The sequence below is a fragment of the Apium graveolens genome, unplaced genomic scaffold (genome assembly GCF_009905375.1).
Source record: "Apium graveolens cultivar Ventura unplaced genomic scaffold, ASM990537v1 ctg2690, whole genome shotgun sequence".
NCBI lineage: Eukaryota > Viridiplantae > Streptophyta > Magnoliopsida > Apiales > Apiaceae > Apium > Apium graveolens.
Window position 1 is genome coordinate 84047 of NW_027417768.1, and position 23599 is coordinate 107645.

Here is a 23599-nt window from a genome sequence, read left to right on the forward strand (position 1 = left end):
TTAATGATATAATACGAACGTAAAACTTTATTACAATCAACACATAAATTATAATACATGTCTGAACTTATATAGAATATCAATATAATCTAAATACAGAAAATGACCAAATATATAATATATAAATATATAAATATATATATATATATATATATATATATATATTCTAACATGAAGCATACATGGATAAATAGATATAATGAACTATTTGTATCCGCTTTCAGTCTTTCAACAGAAAGACTGTATCCCTTTCGCTATATATAATAATTAAACGAATAGATGATTTCTTATCCATCTTAATATTTCCAAAAGAATATCATATATTTATCCAATCTCATAACTTTCTAAACCTTGTTATTATTAGTTGTCATGAAATATTTACAATTTCATTAAAACACCATCAGACTATGTAATATATCTGATGTGGATACAAAATAAAAAAATGTAATTATTTGAAGAAAAAAATGAGTTCGGTTCATGTGAACATAAAAACATTGATTATATGTTACATTTGGTTCATTCTTGTATCGAAGGGCGTGAAAAATAAAAAGCTCATAAACGTCGAAGAGAAAGAATCAAAAAATAAATAAAATAAATTATTATAAAAAATAAAATCGTTTGCTTATAATACGAGGGAAATAATATAAAATACATATCAGGTTTACTTTTCTCTTAATCAAGTCCACCCCATAAATGAATTTGCATGAACAACTTCGTTGTTTATACTAATTTGGCAATGAACAACTTTGTTGTTTATACAAATTTGGCAAACAAATTTACATGCAAATTATTGGATTGTATTGGTAAAATAAATTATTTACTGTACACAAATATGAAATATAACCTATAATGATGTTTATTATGTCATACACATTTTTTTGCGTAACCAATCTTCATGATATAATTTAGGTAACTCTTTAGATTGATGTAATGCATTATAAAAGAATGATGCTTAAGAATAATTTTATTTAATAGTTTGTCATGCATTTTCTTCATGTAAAACTACAGCTTTATGTGATCATGTAAGGAACAATACAGTTGAAAAGATAAACCCTGCAACTCATTTTAATGCTTATAGATTGGCTATATTTTACTTGTTATAAGCCATTGTTTATACGACGATCCAATATAGCAGTAAGATTAATGTGAATATACGTGATTATGTTGGGTGAGACAGATCATTCTAACATAAGTTGAATTGCAGGTCTTATAGTATATGTAATATGTGTGTTGACTCAAAATATTTAAAGAATAGATTATAGTCTAATATTGTTGAAACGATAAAAGTTAAAAGAAGACTAAAGTTGAATAATGTATTAAAATACTACACATGTACTACGTTTCGATTGTCAAAGGGAATTCATTGAAATATGTGCTCTAAAATAGTAATTTTGAGACATATTCATGATAGGCTCTAAATGAAATATTCAGATATTAAAGATTGAAATTTGTTCATTACTACATAACTTAAAATTATATAAAATTGATTGTTTTATGTATTAATTTTCAATTTTTTTAATTAAAATTTAATATCTATATTTTTTAATTCATAAAAGTTTTGAATATAATTTTACCAAGCAATTGTGTTTAGTAAAACAAATTAGTATTATTGTCGATGAAATCAATCCGAAACATATCCCAAGTTACAAAAGCTCCTAAGTTAATCTCAAATGTTATTAAAACATTGTCTGTAACTGTAAGTAACATATCTTCGATAAATGTATTTTGCTTATCCGAAATTATGGATCCCAAATACCTCTTCAGCCTATTTTTAGTATTGTGTAGATAGATACAAATGGAGTCGTTAATAATCTCTTGCCTATTTTTAATATAGTGTAGATAAATGCAATTGGAGTCATTAATTATCACTTTTTTTAATCCAACTATTCTAATTAGGGCTGCACATGGGTCGGGTTGAAGGCTTTTTTACAACCCGACCCAACTAGATCGGTTTGAAATTTTTTAATCCTACCCTTAAAATATAAATTCGTAACTCAACCCTACCCGTCGTACATCGGTTTGGGTTGGGTTGAGTCGGTTTGAATGAGTTGAATGATTTTATGAAAAAAAATCAATATTATAAATCTATTGCGTATGTTTAATTTTGATTAATATTGTAATTTTAGTAATGTATATCATATCGTAAATCATAAGATATCGGAGGTGAGAAAAAATATAATACATAACTCATTTAATATATTGTTGTAGTCAAAGAAAAATATATAAGAAGATGTATAGGTACGTATCAAACTTAAGAAATTAAATAAAATTAAGAGTGAAATATTAATAAATCGGTCTGGATTGGGTTAGAGTAAAAATATTTGTAACCCGTACCTAACCCATTTATATTCGAGTTGAGTGCGTAACAAACCATTTATTATTCGGTTTATATCGGGTCGAGTTTTTCTGGTTGAAAAAGGTTTGGGAATTTACATAACCCATGTGGAGCCCTGATTCTAATTATATTAAAGTTTGGGCCGACTCCAATTTAAAGCCCAGTTCATAAAAAATAAAAACAATTCAAAATCCAATGACATAAGTTACACACCCATACAACAGTCAAGGGGTATATTGGGAAACCAAAAAAACCCTTACATAAAATGGCACATCATCAGCATTCAGCAGCAAAAACCAGCAACTCGCAGCAGACAACAACACAAACAACAACCAGGTTCGAACCAAACTCATTCTCAACTCTCTCTTCTCATTTCAATTACATACAATTCTCTGTATCTATATATTCTTAAACACATGTATCATAATTAATATCTCAATTTTATAAATTCAACTAATAAAATTTTTAAATTTCGATTTTCTTCACAGGTGTAATTCTTGAAGTTATCGATTAATTGCTGCCAAGAAGCGCTGCATTGTATTTTAAGAGCTTTAGTATTGGTAATTCACTTCATTTGCTTTTATTTGAGTTTTAATTCTTGTGTTCTATTATATGTTTTGTATAATTGAGATGTTACAGTGTGTTTTTTGTTTGATTCTTATACTTGTTTCACTTGAATTAGGGTTTTGAATTTGGTGATTTCTTTCTGTTTTTTATATCGATAATTGTAAAGGCACGATTTTTTTTTTTAAAAATTATGAATTTAGAATTTGGTTATGTTGATTTGAATTTAGCAAAGGGGTTCTTTGGTATAGGTTGGCTGCGTGTTTTTATGTGGTTTTTAGGTTATGTGTCTTGGAGTTTTTTATTTGCTTACGATTGGGATGGATGAAGTTGAAATTTTTGTTTGCTGAGGGTTTCAGAAGTGATTGGTTTGGGAATGGTATTGTTTGGTTTTGCAGTGGACTTGTGGTGGCATACTGTTGATTGGCTAGTTTATTGGAATTTGCGCCGCCTAGGGTTTGTGTCTTCTGTTTTGGAATGTGATTTTTCAAGTCTTGACTGATTCTGTTTGTACTTGCGTATTTGGCCGCCGATTTATGACATTAAACAACAAGTTGATTTGAATATCTAACTTTGCTTGTGAATTTTACAAAGATGCTTTGCATAGGAAACTATCTGTTCAAACATTCAGCTCTTAGTATAAAACCTTTTCTTCGGATGATCTTCACATCTGCCGTGTGCTATAAAAGCAGGTTTTTCAATATCCGCTCGTTAAGCGAGCAGCAATTTAGAGGTTATGAAAAATTTGTTGTAGCCACTCCATGCTCATAGGCCTTTTTCATTATAGGAACCTCAATCTTGCCAGACAGTATATTTGTATAATATTTTAATACCAAAGCCTCTTTGGTGCAGTATTATGATGTCTCTCCATTCGTAGTTGACGTGCTTAAGTCAAATTTATCAGTTTCATATGGTTGATGTCTATGTTACTAAATTTTGCACAACATTCTGATTCTATGTTGCTTGCTGTTCCATTTGAGTCGAAGGTTATCTGCTTCAAGGGTCTGCCAGTGTTTCATTTCTCTAGTCGACTTCTATCTTTTATGATGGGCAGCACATTTAAACCGCACATTCTGGTGGAGAAGCTAGTCAAGCTCAACAGCTCGCAACAAAGCATTGAAAGTATCCTTTTAGAAAGCATTATGAATATTAGTTGGCCAATGTGATTCTAATATGCTATTCTAGACATAAAATTTCTAATTTAATCACCTTGCAGTTTTAATTTTTTGTAGAACGGTTTATTATTTTATTATGGCTCTATAGGGTACATCATTATTTGATCGTAAAGTAATATAAAATAGCATGGGTTCTCATCAGCTTATTCCACTCTCATTTCATAAATCTCCTGTCCTGTTATTCCGGGACTCATTAAGTTTTGATTGCCTAATTTTATATATTGAACACTATATTCAACAATAAGTAAAGTTTGTCAATTTGATTAATCTCGCACATTAAAAATATATTTTCTTTTATAAATGTCCATTCACGCTCAATGAATTGTGATCTTTGATGTAATCAAGCTCTATCACATTGGTGTATCTTCCACATGAACAAAGCGAAGAATGTTGTTGAAACATGGGACAGGCAGTTCCATTGCTCACCGCGTGAACAGCGATTGGCTTTTCTGTATCTTGCAAATGATATTCTCCAGAATAGTAGGCGGAAGGGTTCAGATTTTGTTAGTGAGTTTTGGAAGGTTCTTCCGGATGCACTTCATGTTGTACTTAATAATGGAGACAAGTCTGAAAGGAATGCTGCATTGCGGCTGGTAAATTTCTCTAGCAAACGAAAATGTTTCTTTAGCATAATCTTTCCGTATTCTAATTTTCCCAGAATAATTATGTCAGGAGATATAGCCCTATAAGTCTTTCAGCAACAATTCTAAATTTTGAATTTGTGTTGCTTCAATCATAATAATGGTAGTTCTAAGTGATTGCTATTTAATAGTATTAATCATCAAAAGAGTATCTAGCTGGACAGCGGGGTTAGAGTTAATTGCATCATGTACCACTTCTGCCCAGCATACGTCTTTTGGTCCCCTTCTGTCGTATAATTAATGTTTAGATATGTTAACTTTAAGGATTTGAATTACTCGAGTCTGTTCTATATTTTGATTATCAAGAGATAATTCCTAAAATGAGTTAAAGTCAAAACCTTTAGGCCATGTTTCAGAGGGATAATAACAACTTCTCTTCCTCTATATAAAGGGTAACCAAGGTCCAGTACATTATCCTCGTTTGTCATTGATTGCACCCTTCAAATCAAGTAAAGACTTCTAATGAAATTGAGGTAAAACTCTTGATGGGATTGTCATCATTAATTGAGTTATAGTAGGCTGTTTAATAAGTTACCCTTTATCATGATAAATATATGTAATGTACAATGCTTTTCTTTCTATATTTCATCGTCAAAAGTTAGTCAATGCTTTAACTAAGTTAAAAATGGAATGTGATCACATAAAAAATAAATTGCATAATACTCTCCATTCCGCGTGGAGGATGCAAATATTATAATAATTAACATGAGGGAAAATAATTGCTATATACAATGTATTTACATGGACTATACAAGTGCTATGTTTAAGATAAAATTAAATTAGTAAGAAATGAAAGTAGAGCTGTATTACTCTTTGGTAGTAGTCTTAGAAAAATACTTATTCTTTGGATGGGATTACTATTTAGGAGTGAAATAATTAAGAAATCTAGATACTTCGAACCTACTTTGATGTATTTGTAGTCGCCACATGTTATAGAAATTGTGTGTGATATTTTTAGTAAGTTTATAATTTCCTCTTATATGCAGATAAAAATATGGGAAGAAAGAAAAGTTTTCGGCTCTCAAGGTCAGCTTCTCAAAGAAGAGCTTGTAGGGAAAAACCTGAACATAGGTATCATAAGTGGGCCTCCTCCAGGATTCAAATTGGTAAGCAAGTCCTTGTAACTTGTATTTGAAAAAGATGTTGGTTTGCAAAGAATCTTATAATAAGCAACTTCTTTTCTCATTTTATTTTTTCTGACAGCCAAATTCAGGGGGAAATGCTCTGGACAAAATAGCATCTGCTTATCAGGTTCTTAAAGGTGATCAACTAAATGAAGAAACTATCTTGCATAAGTGTATGAATGCTATTAGATACATTGAGAAAGTAGACAAGGATATTGGCGGCAGTATAAACTCAGGTATTCCTTTTAATTCTCTTTGGTAGGCCGTTTTTTCATACATGCAGTTTGATTTTGGTTTTTCCTCTCAATTATTTTTGTTACCTTTTGGTGAAGTCATTTCATTAAATGTTCTTTTCCTCGTACTGCCTTGTGAAAATAGAGCAACTCATTCAATCCGGCACCGTGGAGGAGATTAAGGGGCAGCAAGCTATACTGATGGGTTGTATTAAACAGCTTATAGATGTCCAGTCTTGTAGAACAAGTCTCGTGTCTTATCTTACAGAGGCTCTTCGCGAACAGGTTATTGATCTGCAGCCTGTATACATTTGTTCTGAACTAAATTTTACGTTGAATTTATTTTGATTCATTTAATATTTATACGCAAATAAATTTGCACTTGTTGGAATATACTATGTAGTATATTATATTTTAAGGGTATGTATACAAATATAAATATTTAATTCAGTTTTGGATTGTAAAGGGAGCCAAATAAACTTCAAAAAGTCAATTTCTATTGTGCTTGTAATTACGTTTACATTTTATTTTTTTCTATTACTAACAAAGAGCTGCCATTGTCTGTTTGTATCAGGAATTGAAACTAAGTCATCTTCAACATCAACTACAGGTAACAACTATACTCTTATCTAAAAGTATGCTTGATTGTAAGAAGGATATTGGTTGGGATAACAATGTCTCTTCTTTAGATAAATATGATGATTATAATTTTCCACCTGAATGTAAAAAACATTTATAGACCATAATTAGATGATATAGTAACCAGTCATTTTACTTACCACAAGTCCCTACTGGTAGATGAATGTCTTGTTAGATTATAATATATTATACTTGACTTAGATAACTGACAAGACATACCGTAGTTGAATATACGATTCATAAAATATAAACTGTGTTCCATATGGAAGTTTGTTTATACATATTTAATATGTAAAAATAGTATCAATATGTTTAAGAAACTTAATCCAGAATAAGATTGCAATTTCTATGGCATAAAGTGCACGAAGCACAAGATTTTCTTGTATGTAATTATTTTGATAGAGATGGCTCCACATGAAAACATGCTGTGACCACATCAAATGATAATTTTTCCTCTATTCTGGTTCCTTGTGATATTGTTTTTTTTAGTATTCTGAAGCAATTATTAGATTTTTAGCTTCTGCAAATTGGTCAGGATTTTCAGCTTTATGACAGCATGGTTTTTTTTCCACGATATATTCGTAGGATGCACAATCTCAGACGGAGCGGGCTGAAAATCTATGCCAACAAATAATAAACAATGTTCCTTCCCTGGCTGAGAAGACGAAGGAATCCCATAGTGCCTCAGAGGATAAAGAGAAACTTCACCAAACTGAAGAAAATTCCAAGTCTTCTGTAGCTGCACCTGTGACTGCATTCACATCCACAGTTCAGGTGCCTGCTTATGGCATGCCTTCTTTTGCCTCGGATGGTGTCATTGTTAATACTGTAAAGGGACTTTCGGATGATCATCCACCTGAAAAAAAGCTGAAGCTTGAGAGTGATCACTCTGTTTTCCTCAAAACTCAGGATCCTCAGCCACCTGTTCCACCTTATCCTCATCCAGACTCATTGCAGCATCATGTTGCAATCACCTCGAAAGAGTTGACCCCACAAGATCAACCACCACTTCCATCATCTCCTCCACCTATGCCACCTCTACCACCTTCAAATCCATTCCCGGGGCCCCAGTTCATGCCGAGTGCAGGGTTGATGGCAAGTGTACCATTTAACTACAGCCCAATCCAACAGCAGCGGCCACCCTTTCCTTACCCTGCCATAGGGCCTGAATATACCGGAAGTTCAAATTTTCCAGCTCCTCCAGCGATGTACTATCAGAATCCAGGTATATTCTATGGCCAACAGACCTTCCCGGCAACACCAGCCTCCCGGCAACTGTAAGAAGGCGATGGTCGGGGAAAGTAGTTGGTTGTTCGCCGTTCTTATGTACTTAATTGGATAATGGATATATACTGATGTATAGGGGTTTATATAATTCTATATTTATGTCCCCGAATCAAGTGTTATAGAGTTGTTTAAAAGTATAGACTTTTAGTTGGGGGAATTTCGAAATTCATAGACTAGAGTTGTGGTGTTGACTAGAATGTATATCAATGCTAGTGGGATGCAACAACATTGTGTCGAGTTCGTGCTTGATATTTAAGGGTTGCTTCATGCTTGTTGCATTAATTACCAACCATTTATTTCCAATTCAGATTAGGTTCTCTCTTTGACCTAGCTAAAGAATAGGAAATGAACGTGCCAATATCTGCTTGAGAGGGTTTGAAGAAATTATTGCATCTTTGCTTTTCTATTCAATAAAAATTGAAAAGACTCCGACATACCACAATTACTTATCCACCACTTTATAAAGAGTACCTTGGTTTTTTTATATACCTAAAACAATTAATTAATCATAAGTTATACAACAATTATAAAAGTAATTAAAATTTCTCACGCGTTTTGCTGAGAAGTAATATATATTTTTTTAAACTGGATTGTAGCTTGCTTTTAATATTTTATTTTTAAACTATTATATTCGCTTATTTTTAATAAAAGAAATCGAAATATCTTTACAATCATTCAATACTCTAGTCTACGACACTTTTGAAATACAACCCAACTTCCAAGTAATTCTCCTCTGCTTTGTTAATAGCTTGGACTGAGATTTGCGAATCACTCTCAATATCCACCTCGTACAAGCTCAGAGAAATAGTCAATCTGATGGCTTCCAACACTCCCGTGATTATGATTTGCTTTATGAGAATATATTCCAAAAATCGACTGCAATGCCATATAAATCCTTAGAATTGCGTTATCAGAATATATTCCAAAAATCGACTGTGATGTCAAATAAATTTTTATTAATTTATTATCATAAATATTATGCAAATTTACGGTCAACCAAACTCTCATTAAAAAGACAAATGAACACGAAATACAACCAAATTTTGAGGAGGGACAAACAAACCCAGATGGATAAAAGAGACAAATCAATCCATAATATGCAGGAAAAATTCTATTATTAAGTAAAATGCCCTTAACAAGAAAAGAAATTCTCAAAAACAAGAAAATAAATATTTAACATAAAACATAGAGTAAAGTTCTATATAGTACATTATTTTATTGGAATTATGAAGTCTACATATATCGTGCAAGTAATATATTACGTAAATTATTGCAATATATATTATTTTACGAATCATGTTATGCAAATATTATTATTTTAAGGATAATCTTGCAAATCCCATATATTTTACAAGTAAAACATTGAAAAAACATATTATTCTACAGAACATTATTAGTTTGCAAAAACATTCACATTGCATAACCTAATATCTTTGGCAATATTTTACTTATAAAATGTATGAGATTTACAAGATTTTTATTAAATTTGTAATTTTTGTAAAATATGTTTCACAAAATAATATGTTTTGTAATATTTTATTAGTAAATAAATATGGACAACATGATTCTAACGAAACGGTCCATAGAACTTAACTCTTTAAAATGTAATGAAATTTGAGCCAAAAAGCTTATAATCGTCAATATCTCTCTTTATATATACTAGCCTATAATCCGTGCGATGCACGAATTATAATATTTATAATTTTATTATTTTAATAATTTATTAAAATTAATTATAAAAATAATTATTACATATTATTGAAATTAATGAAGTTAAAATATTTACGCATTATTTTGTATATATTATATTATTGAATGTTTCAAAATTTAGATAGTTAAAATCTTTAAAATTCCTCATCCTACCGTCGAACAGTTTAGCCTACCGCTATAGGAAGATGGAGTTTTGAATAGTAATGTTGTATATGGATGATTTGATATTGTTTTTTAAAAATTATTTTTTAATATTTTTCTTGATTTATTACAGAGCCTTCGATTGGCTAAAGGAAGGTGGGAGTTGGTGTACTTGGATCATTTGATATTGTTTTTTTAAAATATTTTTTTAAATATTTTTCTTCATTTATTATATATTTTCATTTGAATTACTAAAACTAATTTTGAAAGTGTTTGGTTCCCTATAAAAGAAATAAGAAAGAAGTTGAGTGCGATTAGAAATTAAGTTGGATACTAATTCATAGAGTTTGTAGTTATATTAGATATATTATTCAAGTTTTTTAATTAAATTATATTTTTTTTAAACTTTGTTTTGGAAGATGTTAACATACATTTTTAGAAAGATATTAACCAACCGACCAAACATTCCCTACAAAGAGGTAAAAATGAAGTTGAGTGCGATTATAAATTGAGTTGGATAATAATTCATTGAGTTTGTAGTTATATTAGATATATTATTCAATTTTTTAAATTAAATTATATTTTTTAAACTTTGTTTTAGATGTGTTAACGTACTTTTTTAGGAATGTGTTAACCAACCGATCAAACGGAACCATGTTTCGCTTATAACCCGTGCGATGCACGGACTGATCATAAATTACTTTTTTCAACTAAAATAAAGTACCTTTTCAATTTAACCAAACTAAAATATCTCAATTTTCAAATACATAATGGGCAATTATATTTAATAAAATAGTATAATAATATTTTAATTATTAATACTTCACAAATTATCTTTTTCAGCTAAAATATAATTAACTTCTCCATTTTTTCTAACACCCCCCCCTTTTCAAAAATAATTATATTAAATAATATAAAATAATGATTTTATAATTATTAATAACCATCTAATTTATTTATTTCAAATTAATGAAAATATATTAAATTTTCAATTCAAATTTAATTATTTTTTTAAATATTGTTAAAAAAATTTGCATAACACGGGCTCTAAGTTAGTCTATACTAACTATGATAATCATTTATAAAAAAATTATGATAATCAGAATGGGCTAAACTATGATAACCTAAAGTATAATTTGGTTCAATAGTAATTCCCTTATCTGATTACTAAAAATAAGATAAATAGTATTATATATATACTAAACTACTAAATTCCTAAATTATTAGACATTACGACCATAATTTATCTTACTAAACTGCAAACCCAGCTTCTTGGTAAACATTTAATTATTTTTATTTTAATTCTAAAATATTATATATTTATATAATTATATTAAATTAGATAAATTAAATTTTGAAAAAAATTTATATATTAATGAAAACTCGTATATCGTACGGGTTTAAGGTAGTATGATTAAATTCAAAACATAAAAAATTTGACAGGTACACTTACACAAAGTCATATTATATTTATACAAAATCATTTTTGTATCACACTGACACACCGCCATTATACAAAATCAATTTTCCTAACTGTCTCTCTTTCTCTTTCGACTCTCTCTCTTTGAAGTCCTTTATTTTATAATTATGTAGGTGGAGTAAGAAAATCATATTTAAATATGTTTTTTCTTTAAAAACATGTATTTTTATTATTATCGGTGTTACAGATAAGTCCTCATGTTGTGGACTTGGACTTGAGGGTACAAAGTCGTGCATGACTCTTTAGCAGGGTAGTATGTTGGGAATATGTTGTGAACTTGATGATTACATTAACAAAACACCTTAGTAAATTCAAATTAGTGAAAAATGTAGCACTCGAAGGATAATCAAATATAGTCCCGACGGATGATTCAAAATAGTCCCGGCGGAAAATGATTTGACATCCATCGAGTGAGTAGCTTATGTAACAATAAGTCATGTAGCACATTTCTGCAAACACTTTTGTATAGATTCTGTAGTAGCATAAAAGTCATGTTGACTTTAATTAGATATGCAGAATATGTTGATTAATTGTAAATATAAGATGTCTTGTAATTCTGCATAAATGAAATGAAGTCAAGTGTCAAATAGCTACCCGACGGATGATTAACAAAGCTACCCGACAGATGATCAACAAGGCAACCCGACGGATAATAATCATGCACCCGACGGATGATCAATTCAAACATCTGTTGACAGTGACAACACTGTCACATGCATCGAGTGTTTGCAAAAGGAATGTGTCAGCCTATTCAGCTGGGTTTTTGAGAACAAAGAAGCATTACCATTTTCATGCTATTATGAAGATATTCAAAGATACTGGAATAGAGTTGTGAAGCAGCATGGTATTAGACTTGATAGGTTCTGTTTTATTAACTTGTCTTATTACTATGTAATCTTAGTGATATATAAACCAAGAGTAGCAACTAGAATAACAACAAGACTAAGCAAATACATTCTCAGAGAAACAATTGTAAGTTGTATCCTGTGGTACTCTGTAAGTTTAGTTGTTCATATTTTTAACCAGCTGTGAGCTATTCAAGCTTCACAAGGTTCTCTTGATATATATATATATATATATATATATATATATATATATATATATATATATATATATATATATCTGATGGATACATTCAAATCCACCAGAAAGTTTTTAAAGACTTGTGTTTTAATTACTTGTGTTTTGATTTATTTAACTCTTCATTCCGCATTTTGCAAATCAAACACTTATATATTATTAAGTTAAAACCATTTTTCTTTAATCTCAAAAAGTAGCCAGAATTAAATTCAACCCTCTTTCTGTAATTCTTGTTGTATTGTTAGGGACTAACATAGTACATCTTATTGTGTATTTTTCTTATTTATTTATTTTATTAACTTTTGTCTTTTTATTAATTAAGAAAAAGGGTGCTTTTTTGTCAGGTATTTTTATTATTTATTTCTTTAATTTGTATGTTTTAATTATGGGAAGGGGTGTTTTTTTGGAAGCGGTATATTCTTAAATATTTATTGAATAGTTATAGATATAATAAATTTTATACTTAATTTTATTTTCTTATTCATTTATTTAATTTGTATGTTTTTATAATGGGAAGGGGTGTTTTTTTGGAAATAGTATATTTTTAAATATTTATTGAATAGTTATAGATATAATAAAAAATTTACTTAATTATATATAATATTTTCTTATGTTTAAGTTTTACAATTGTGAACCGATAAACCAAGAAGTATCTGGGTTAATAAAGGTATTTGCTGTTTGCTAAGATACATATACGTATTTTTATTTTTATAATATTTTTAGTATATCAATTTATATAGATAGGAAAGTGTTTTTTTTATATCAATTTATATAGATTAGAAAGTGTTAATATTTTTTTAGAAGGTGTTAACCGACCGACCAAACGAAACCATGTTTCGCTTATAATAGTATAATATAGATAAAGGAAAACCCCCAGAAGCTCTAGAATAGTTCGAAGCATATTTATCTTCTTTTTTTTTCTTGAGTTTCTCAAATTTAATTATTAAAAATTATATTTCTATTTATATGTCCTATATTTTAGCCCCTAAAAACAAATTATAAATATAAAAAAATACATAAAAAAGTTTATGTTTAGCTGCCAATCTATACTAAGAAGGATATTTTATTTACGTGTGAAAATAAAAATTGGTACAAATAAACATTCTTGTATGTTTTGGTCTCCCTATTCTGTTGGAAAGCCCTTCTTCTGCACAAAGTCACATACCAAATCAAAAGGGGAACGAAAGTACTTCTACGGAAACAAAATCAGAGTGGCAATCGACTGTCCCAGACAACATCTATATATATATATGGCACACCTCCTCAATCACGATGCAACGCTATAAGATCCTTTCACGATGCAATTATGCAGATGTTAAAGTAATGATTTTAATATATGCTTAGCCTTCTTAAGGGTTATTTAAAATTCCATCTTGGTTGGTAAGTTTTTCTTGATACATCTTTCTTCTATTTATGGGGAAAATCCCAGTTTATCCCTTACAATGATATATATATATACACACATTGTTATACATATTGTTTTGTTTAATAATGTGTCCGGTTGTAGTCTACAAAGAGAAGAACAACATCTCATCAATGCTCGAGTTAGCGAGATATTGGAATACTCCCGACATCTTTGTACTTTTTGTAGCATGAGATTTTCTTTTACATACCTATCATTTTTTAATAGTATTATTTATGTACTTCCAGTTGTATGTATACCACTTTTGCACTTAGTTTAGAGTAACGAATATTGGATGGATTTGATTTGGTATATTATGAATCACGAGTTAATTATTTTAGTACATGATTATAATGTAAGAATATCGTGTTTAAAGTCTTCAAAAAAGGGTGTAGTTATCCTAAAAAGGGTGTAGTTATCCTGATAGAGGGAGTACATGCAAACAATGTTTTTTCGTGTCGTTGATGGTGAATGCTTGATGTTGGGGAATTATGTTTGGATGAAGTTCCTCTCCTTTTTTGCAGTGTTGATTAGCTGATATAGGAGACAGTACACCTATATTTTGGTTTAGGACACAAGATGATCACTAATGAGACTTCTCTTAAAGAATGACTTTATGATTTTGATAATGTTATCCATCATAACCCTGATGCGACTTCTCTTAAAGGTATGTTCTTAAATAAAGTTGCATTCTGGATTGCGGAATTTGTAGTTTATTAATGTAAATGTCATTGAAGCTGAGGAGCATTTTTCTTCTAATAAAAAAATCTTTTGTAGCCTTATGTAAGAATACATATACCATATATTAGAGTCACTCGGTCTTATCCAAACAATGAATTTACGTTCTACGTGAAACATAGAGTTTATCTTTTATAATTTCCAAACCCTTTAACAAGTTATTATATCAAGGATTTGTTTGCATTTTACAATACCTTACAATGACTTGCCTCATTTACTTTACGGTCACCGGGATATTTGGATTCATTTTCTCATGCGGCAGCAGGAAGATCTACAAAGGAACAATGCCCGATAAATTATTGATAACTAGACTTCATAATAAGAGTGAACTTTCCTATTATCTTTTGTATCTTAAGAATCTTTTTAAAACAGTAATTACCAGAGGATTAGAATATGGTTCAATACTTGGCAGAATAGAACTCTTGCTTCACCAATAACCCCAGTGACATGACTTTATTGTAATGATATATTGACAAGCAAAAGGTGTGATCTTTTACAAAAATATGAAACCTTCATTTTTATTTTTATAAATTGCACATTTGAATCATTTTTATCCTTGCTAAATATTGAAAATTATAGACTTTAATATGACTCATGTAACAAATACACAACAATGGGGGAATCTGGATGTAAGGAATATGTGTATTAGTTTGATGATAAGTTAAGCAAAACACTTAAGTAGAAATCTAGTGTTTGTAGCCTCAACGGATAAGACCATCTTGGCTATCCGTTGAAGGAGTAGCCTTACTTAGCAATAAGTTTGGTATTGTAGCACATCTCACTCTCTGGTTTCAAGCTGTAATTCTTAGATGTTATTAGGAGATAATCAGTCATGTTGACTACTGATGGATGTACAAATAGGAGGGCCAATTGTAAATATTTCATGCCTTGTAATTTTGTATAAGTGAAGAAGTGTCAACGAATATTGAAGACCTTCAATGGATAAGAAACTAAGCTTCAACGGATGTCTCTAATGCTTCAACGGATAATATTCATCAACAGATAAGTGCTTCAACGGATAAAGCTTCAACTGCTAGAGCATCAACGGATAAAGCCATCAACGGATGAAAGCTTCAATGGATGCACTGCTAGAGCATCAACGGATAAAGCCATCAACTGATGAAAGCTTCAACGGATGCTCAGTCTCATAGCAGTTGATAGTGACAATTAATAAAGCTGACAGAAGCACATGGATTGACAGAGATGTGGTAGCCTATTTCAGGAACAGCAGAAAAAGCAGCCATTTTTAGTCTGGTTCATAATGGAAAGTCAACAGATAATTCCATATTACACTGGATAAAAATGGAACAGAAACAAGTGGAGAACTATTGTCTTATTGTACTTTATCTTTGTCTTTACTTGTAAACTTGGTGTTATATAAACCAAGTAGTAGCTAGTAATTAGATGTGAATTTTTCCCTGAGCTGTTTAGAAATATCAAGAGAGAAAATCATCTAGTTTGTACTAGGAAGCAGCTGTGATTTAGTTTTGAATCACAGATTTTCTGAAATAACACATCTCTGGTGGAACAACAAATCCACCAGAAAAGTTTTTAAGTTCTTTGTGTTCATTACATTTGTGTTTGAATATATATCTGTCTGCATCAGCTCCAAGCAATTCACACACATTTGATCACTCAAACACTTAGTCTTACAAACTGCTCAAAACTTGAAAAAGTTTTGAGATTTACATTCAACCCCCCTTCTGTAAATCTCATTGTGAGTCCACTGGGAATAACAATTGGTATCAGAGCAAGCTCTTAACATACAAAGAGTTTAAAGATCTATTCTGCTAACATCATGAGTAAGAAGGATATTGGTGTAAAGATTCCAATCCTGGAAAGAGATAACTATCATCACTGGAAGGTGAAGATGCATTTACATCTTCTCTCTCAAGATGAAAGCTACATCAACTGCATTGAGAATGGTCCTTACATCCCACACAAGGTGGCCACAGCTGCTACTACTACAGTTACTGTTGGACAGTCTATTCCCAAGCCAAAGGCAGAATGGACTGTTGAAGATATTGAAGAGGTCACTAATTAAGATATACACCAAAATTGATTAAACAACCACTACAACTAAGGACCAAACAAATGGAAAAATATACCAAAATGGACCTACATGTGAGTAAATGATCAGACATTACAAATTGATTAAGTAGTAACTAGAATTAATTTGCAATAAAAGTGGTCAATGAAAATGAAACCTAGGTAGTAAATGACTACAATTTAAAGAGGGAATATTTACTTGAATGAAGGATGAAAATTAACACGTACGAATGCAACAAGATGAAATGGGCTAGACACAAAAATGGGCCACTAACAAGAAAATGGACTAGCAGGTTACTTTCATAAAATAGTTTATTACTTGTAGAATTTTCTTGCTTATAGAGAGTGAGAATGAGACATAATAAAAACAGTGAGGTATTAAAATAAGAAAAACAAATATAAGCTAAATATTTTGCAAGAGATGAATGACACGACTAGGACAAATATACTACAGAAAAGAAAGAGAGAATATTAAACCGAAGTTAGGCATTAAATTTTCATAAATAGATAACACGAGACCAAATAAGAAGCTGCTACAATAATTAAGAAACGGAGCATAGCAAGAACCGATAAAATTGAATCAACTAGAAAAGTAAAGAAGATATAGAACAATTATCAAGGATTAAACTAATATATCAAAAAAAGATGTAATTGATAAATGAAGACGGAGACACCAACAAATAAGAACAACAACATGAAACAAAACCCCACACACAAAATGAGGTTGTGTCATAATTAAGTTTTCGCCGGAAAATCAGAAACTAGCCGGAATTTTTAACAAGCCACTACAAATAAATATAGAATATTAATTTAACAATTAAATTAAATCTATTGGGCTCCTTTTAAATCTCCAAATATACAACTTGTGAGATTTTTAAAGATATCATAACCCAATATAAAAATAACAAGACATAAAGATAGAGAAGTAGATGTAATAAAAAGACTTGAATTAATTTAAGAGAGTGTTTACAAGATTTTGAAAGCTACTACAAAGGAAATGAAAACTAGATCTAGAGATTGAAAAGAGAGGCTACTACTAAATTTAAGGTAAACTAAGATACAACTAGGTGAGGAATACAAGGGGGAAGAAGGGGTATTTATAGCTAAAAAGTAGGGTTTTGGGTAGAGTTGGGTGAATCTTGGCCATCCATGTGAGAGGTGTGTTTTGTTGATCTTGACCCTTGATTTCCGCCAACTCTTTCTTTTGATTTTTTCTTCAAGTTGCTTGGTGACATTATATTTCTTCCATTTTTGCCCTTTTCTCTTTTTTTTTTCTTCACAGTTCTCATTTTTCCAAATATCTACAAAATGATGAGAATGCAACAAATTAATTTATTTAAAATATGAAAGCAAGCAATAAATAGGTATAAAATTATGCAAAAATATATGATTATCACAGAGTTCTGCCAGCTTCAATCAAAGTTATGTTCTTCCTTTCAACAACACCATTTTGTTGAGGTGTACCAGGAGCTGAGAATTATTGTTGTATACCTTTGTACTTGCAGAATTCCTCTATTTTTGAATTCTTGAACTCAGTGCCATTATCACTTCTCAGAATTTTCACTTTATGAGTGGATCCATTCTCAATTTGCCTTATGTGATCCAGAAGAATTTCTGGAGTTTCATCCTTCCTGTGTAGAAAATAAACCCAAGTATATTTAGTGAAATCATCAATAATTACGAGTGTATACCTTTTCTTGTTGATGGACATTATGTTCACTGGTCCAAAGAGGTCCAAGTGTAGCATGTGATATGGCTCAGAAATAGAGAATTCTGTTTTGCTTTTGAGAGATACTCTCCTTTGTTTGGACTTTTGGAAAGCATCACAAAGACCATCAGATGAGTATAACATATTTGGTAATCCTCTTACCAGCTCCTTCTTGGCAAGTTCATTGATTGAATTGAAGTTGGGATGTGGGAGCTTCTTGTGCCTGTTCCAGCTCTCATCTACCGATGCCTTAGAAATAAGGAAAGTTGCTTCCTTCTCAAGACTTTCATGTAGCCTAACTTCATATATGTTACCATGTCTGTATCCTATCAAGACAATTTTCTTTGACTTGTTATGAAGAACTTCACAGTGTGAGTCATTAAGTACCACATGATAACCTTTGTCAGTGATTTGACTGATGCTGAGAAGATTATGCTTCAGTCCTTCCACCAGAGCTACATTCTCTATTGCTACCTTTCCAATTATCAAGTTGCCATATCCCAGAGTGTGTCCTATATTTCCATCTCCATAAGATACATCTGGGCCAGCCTTCCTCTCAAATTCTGACATCAAGGATTTATTTCTAGTCATATGCCCTGAACATCCACTATCCAAGACAAGTGTATTTTTTTTGTTACCCTGCAATCAAAAGAATAGTTAATTAGAAGGATTTTTAAGGACCCACACTTGTTGGGCCCTCTTTTTGGACAACTTAAGCCTTTGTGTGTCAAGAGTACTTCTGAAAGTTTTTACTTATTCAGGATTTGTCTTGGTAGAACCAAAAGAATTAAGCACACAAGCAACTTTATTAAATTTAGGCAAAGGTTCAAAATAGTTGTGATACAGCTTATGATAGGAACTACAAGTATAAATCGAATGCCAACTACTACCACAATGAAAACAAGGATTTTGTGGTTTATAAAATACTAATCTACCTCTAACATCAGACTGAGGAATAACAGTTTTCATTTTCTTACTCCTCCTGCAATCAATAGCAAGATGATTAGTATTTCCACTGTTAAAACAAGTTTTTCTAGGAGCATTTGGAACAACCTTATAATTAGAATCCTTAGAAATACCTTGCTTACCATTCCTGTTTCTTTTAGGACTTTTTACTTGAGGTTTGTCAGTAACCTCAGATAATTTCTTTTTCAATTGTTTTGTGGACAAAAGTCTTATGTTCTTTTCTTTCTTAACAGTTTTAATGGTTTCCCTGCTTTCCTTTCTTTGAGATTTATTACTTACTAATTTTTCTCGTGATCCTGATGTTGAACCCTTTTCAAAGATAGATTTAGGTTCATCAGCTTCCGAAGAGATAAACTTAACAGGAGTCTTAAGGGAAATTTTATTTTCTGTGTCAACATCTTTAAGTCCATCTTTATAGCCAAGGTATTCTTTCCAGTTTTTCTTTGAGATCATTTCATGAACCTTTTTGCCTGAATCAATCCAGGCTTTAAGGGTTTTTCTCTCATTTTCTAAATCTTTTTCTAACATACTGTATCTAGCCTCAAGGATCCTTACTGTATGTGTAGCTCTCTCACATTCTTTCTTCAAATCAATCTGATTTATTAAGTCAGACTCTAACTGTACATTCCTAGACTTTAAGATCTCAATTTCAGTTACAAGTCTATCATTTTCTAGAGTCTTATTCTTAAAATTACCATACAGAGATTTAAGGATAGATTTCAATTCACATATATCTTTAGTATCAAAAGAGAAGAAATGAGTTAATACCTTAGATTCAGAGGAAGTAGGATCATCAAAGCTAGCCATCAGTGCATAACATATGTCTTCATTTTCAGAATCAGAGGAGTCCATCCAATTCTTGCTTGATGTAATCAGGGATTTGTTCTTCCCTTTATCATGCTTTGTCTTCTTGCACTCTGTAGCAAAGTGACCAGGTTCATCACATTTGTAGAACTTTATTTTTTTCTTGTCTACCTTTCCAACTTTAGAGTCCTTTCCATCTCTTCTTCCAGTTGACTTCCTTTCACCTCCAGTGAACTTCTTCCTGAAGCTTCTATTCTTCTTAGACTTCCTGAATTGCATCATCTTGAAGCCCTTAACCAGTAATGCAGCCATTTGCATGACATAAGAATCTGTCATGTTCTCATCAGTTTCAGAATCAGTATCATCATCAGGATTTGATGATGAATCATCAGTATCTGATTCTGGAAGATTGTACTTCTTCCTACAACTTTAACATACCTTTTTTGAAGCTTTATCATTCACTTTCAAAGCAACTAATTTTCCTTTGTTGCTTTTCCTCTCTTTCCTTTGCTAGACTTCCAAGTCATGAGTTCTCAGCATGCCATAGACTTCATCCAGAATAATTATTTCCAAATTATACTGATGTCGTATGATTGAAGTCCGAGTCTCCCATTCTTCATTCAAGGCTCTCAGGAACTTGGTGTTTGAATCCTCTCGATCATACACCTTTCCCACCAAAGACAGATTGTTGAGCAGGGTCATAAATCTGTCATAGATGTCAGTGAGACTTTCATCAGGCTTGGCCTCAAAGTGTTCATATTCTTGAATCAAAACAGCCCTTCTATTCTTCTTGATGGCCATGGTTCCTTGACATTGAGTTTCAAGAGCATCCCAGATCTCTTTGGCAGTCTTGTAAGCTATTACCCTATTTGACATCATAGAATCAAGACTGTTATGTAAAATGTTTCTTACCTTTGCATCTTTCGGCACAACTACTTTCTCTTCTGGTGTCCACTCACTCTTCTCCTTCAACTGATAATGTTCAGCAACAGTAGGAGTTACAGGCACCAGTTTTGTTGGCATGTAGGGTCCATCATTAATTCCGTTGAGATAATATGGATATGTAGCTTCCAGGTGCATGAGCATCTTCACCTTCTATGTAGGATATTCAGTCTTTTTCAGAATGGGGATTTTAATACTTTCATACTTGTTCAGAGACATGTTTAGATCGCTTCTGATTGTAAGTTTATCAGTTTGCTCTGATACTAATTGTTGCCCAATAAAGATATAATTGTTTAAGGGGGGTTGGATACAATTGTATAAATGTTTCGAATAAGTAATAAAATATAATTTTTGATTAAAAATTGTTACAAAACTCTCTCAATCAATACTGATATTCTTGAGAGCTGCTAGGCCGTATGATGCTCGAGATCGATACACTACGTGATGACCTAAACTGTGTTTATATACTACACAACTACAACTAAACAATCTAAGATATGAATTATCAAAAGGTAACCGAAACTGATACATATCTTCAACTGAATAGATAAAGTCCTATAACTCAGACATAAAAGATATCTACTCCACAATACAAGGAACAAAACAAATCTTGTAAGCTGACTATCTGCAGATACTGATGACATCCAAATGCTGATGATGGGTCAAATCCTGATGACACATCAAATACTGATGACACCCGAACAACCAGATCCTGAGCTTCTTCTGATCATTGAGAATCAATACGTAACAAGACAGGGGGAAATAACAGTGAATCTGGAGGATGTTGGCTATATCTTGGGTTTTCCGGTTGCTGGACTTCCGATAGTTGGGACGGTCTGGAGAGTGGCTTGGGGTATTTTGTGAGACATTGGTTTGAGCCATTGGATGAAGAGGAGGTGAAGGTGGCATGGTCCAGAGCCGACATAAAGTACACATGGTTGTATCTGAGATATGGGAGGGTTGATCCGAGTCCTGATCCGAGGAGGATTGCTATCCATACACAAGCATACTTGCTCATGGTTGTTGGTCCTATTCTGTTTCCTACCAGTAGTATGAATGTGGTGCATCCGAGGTACATTAGACACCTCCACTTTCTTAGGGGTGTGCATACATGGTCCAAGGGTTTTGCTGTTATTTCATATCTATACAGGGGGCTCGAGCATGCAAAACAGAAGGGGGCGAATATGATTGCTTGTTGTACATGGTTGTTATAGTTGTGGGCATATGAGCGGTTCTTGATTGGGAGACCTCGTCCTGATCCTGCCAGGGATTCATATCCAGTTGCTGAGTTCTGGGCTATGCTGGTTGATGAGGTGGTTGCTGCAGAGGAGGAGGTGGAGGAGGAGCCTAAGGGCAAGAAGGGGAAGAAGGGGAAGAAGATGAAAGGGAAGGAGGTGAAAAGGAAGCAGGGGAAGGAGGCTAGGGGAAGAAGGTGATGGAGGTGAAGGAGGTTAAGGGTAAGGGTAGGGGAAATGGAGGGAAGGGTAAGGTACATGCTGATGTTGTTCTTGATGATACTATGGATGATGATGTTCCTGGGACTGAGATTGTTGTTAAGAGGAAAAGGGCTACTGGTAGGCGTGATAGTATATTGGCGCCTCATCAAGTTTTCCACATTATAGAGGTGAGTTTGATGGAGTTGCAGCTGATATTGTGGCGTGGACGCCATATGCCCACTTTTACGAGGTGGATGAGGATTCAGATGGGGATCATGACAAATCTGATGAGGATTGGGAGGCTCATTTCTTTGGTCTTGCCAGGGTTCCAGTACTATGTTATGATGTTGTTGAGTATCAACATTCCAATAGGGTGATGAGACAGTTCGGGTTTAGACAGGGTATCCCACGGTCACCGGTTAACATGACAGAGTATAAGAAGCCTATGATTCCGTTCAATCCCTATGACTGGCGGTGTATATGGTTTGCAGAAATTGGTGAGTGGACCCGTTTTAGTCATCACCCCGAGGTTGTAGTGGCTCATCAACCAGACTTAGTGGATGACACAGGCTATATGCAGTGGTACTCAGGCATTGCATGGATGCGTGTTGGGAAGCTACACTCAGTGCCAGAGCCACAATACAACACCCGGGAGTTGTTTAACAACTCACATGCATTTGACCTTGTAAGTTTGTTATAATTATTTTCCCCTGTACTCCCATATTTTTTATAATTATTTCCTTCTTTGCATTATAGTAGCATCTGATTATATGCCACAAATGTCTTTGCAGATACAGAAGGGGTTGGAATGTCTGCAAGCTATGGATAACAGCATTCCCCCTGAGTATGAGCAAGAGTTTGAGAGGATTGCCCCTATGTTTATGGAGCTGTACTGTCAATTCATGCAGGATGTTAGAGGTCCAACATATAAGGCTCCATTATTCCAGCATGTTCAGCTATCTCCCGAGGTGATGAGGCCTCCAGTTGGAGGGATTTGAGAGACCGATGGCATTGACATGACACAGCCGTCTCAGCAGGTGTCACAGGCCCCTACATAGGCATCTGTATTTGCATCAGTATCGTCTTCTTCGAGGGCTGAGAAGATGGATGTCCACTGCCCTGTGGAAGAGAAATGAGAGATAAAT

The 23599-nt window shown here is 32.4% G+C and overlaps 1 protein-coding gene across 2 annotated transcripts; it reads left to right on the forward strand.

Moving 5' to 3' along the window:
• The first annotated feature begins 2586 nt into the window (after positions 1–2586).
• LOC141700671 (uncharacterized) lies at positions 2587–8265 on the forward strand. Of its 2 annotated transcripts, none has more exons than XM_074504380.1 (9): positions 2587–2671; positions 2824–2893; positions 3867–4021; positions 4420–4667; positions 5702–5821; positions 5919–6075; positions 6218–6357; positions 6647–6682; positions 7297–8265. In XM_074504380.1, exons 3-9 carry the CDS (start codon positions 3943–3945, stop codon positions 7990–7992), a joined length of 1476 nt encoding a protein of 491 aa, XP_074360481.1. In that variant the 5' UTR covers positions 2587–2671; positions 2824–2893; positions 3867–3942; the 3' UTR covers positions 7993–8265. The 2 variants fall into 2 exon arrangements, with proteins under 2 accessions (XP_074360481.1, XP_074360480.1); XM_074504379.1 differs by having other exon boundaries at positions 2588–2671; positions 2824–2895; positions 3886–4021.
• Positions 8266–23599: the final 15334 nt, after the last annotated feature.

Bases quoted from the DNA above. Each gene is read 5' to 3' on its own strand.
- LOC141700671 (XM_074504380.1), top strand. From the start codon at position 3,943: ATGATGGGCAGCACATTTAAACCGCACATTCTGGTGGAGAAGCTAGTC. The intron at 4,668-5,701 runs GTAAATTTCTCT...TCTTATATGCAG, and splicing joins GGAATGCTGCATTGCGGCTG to ATAAAAATATGGGAAGAAAG. The intron at 6,076-6,217 runs GTATTCCTTTTA...TTGTGAAAATAG, and splicing joins TGGCGGCAGTATAAACTCAG to AGCAACTCATTCAATCCGGC.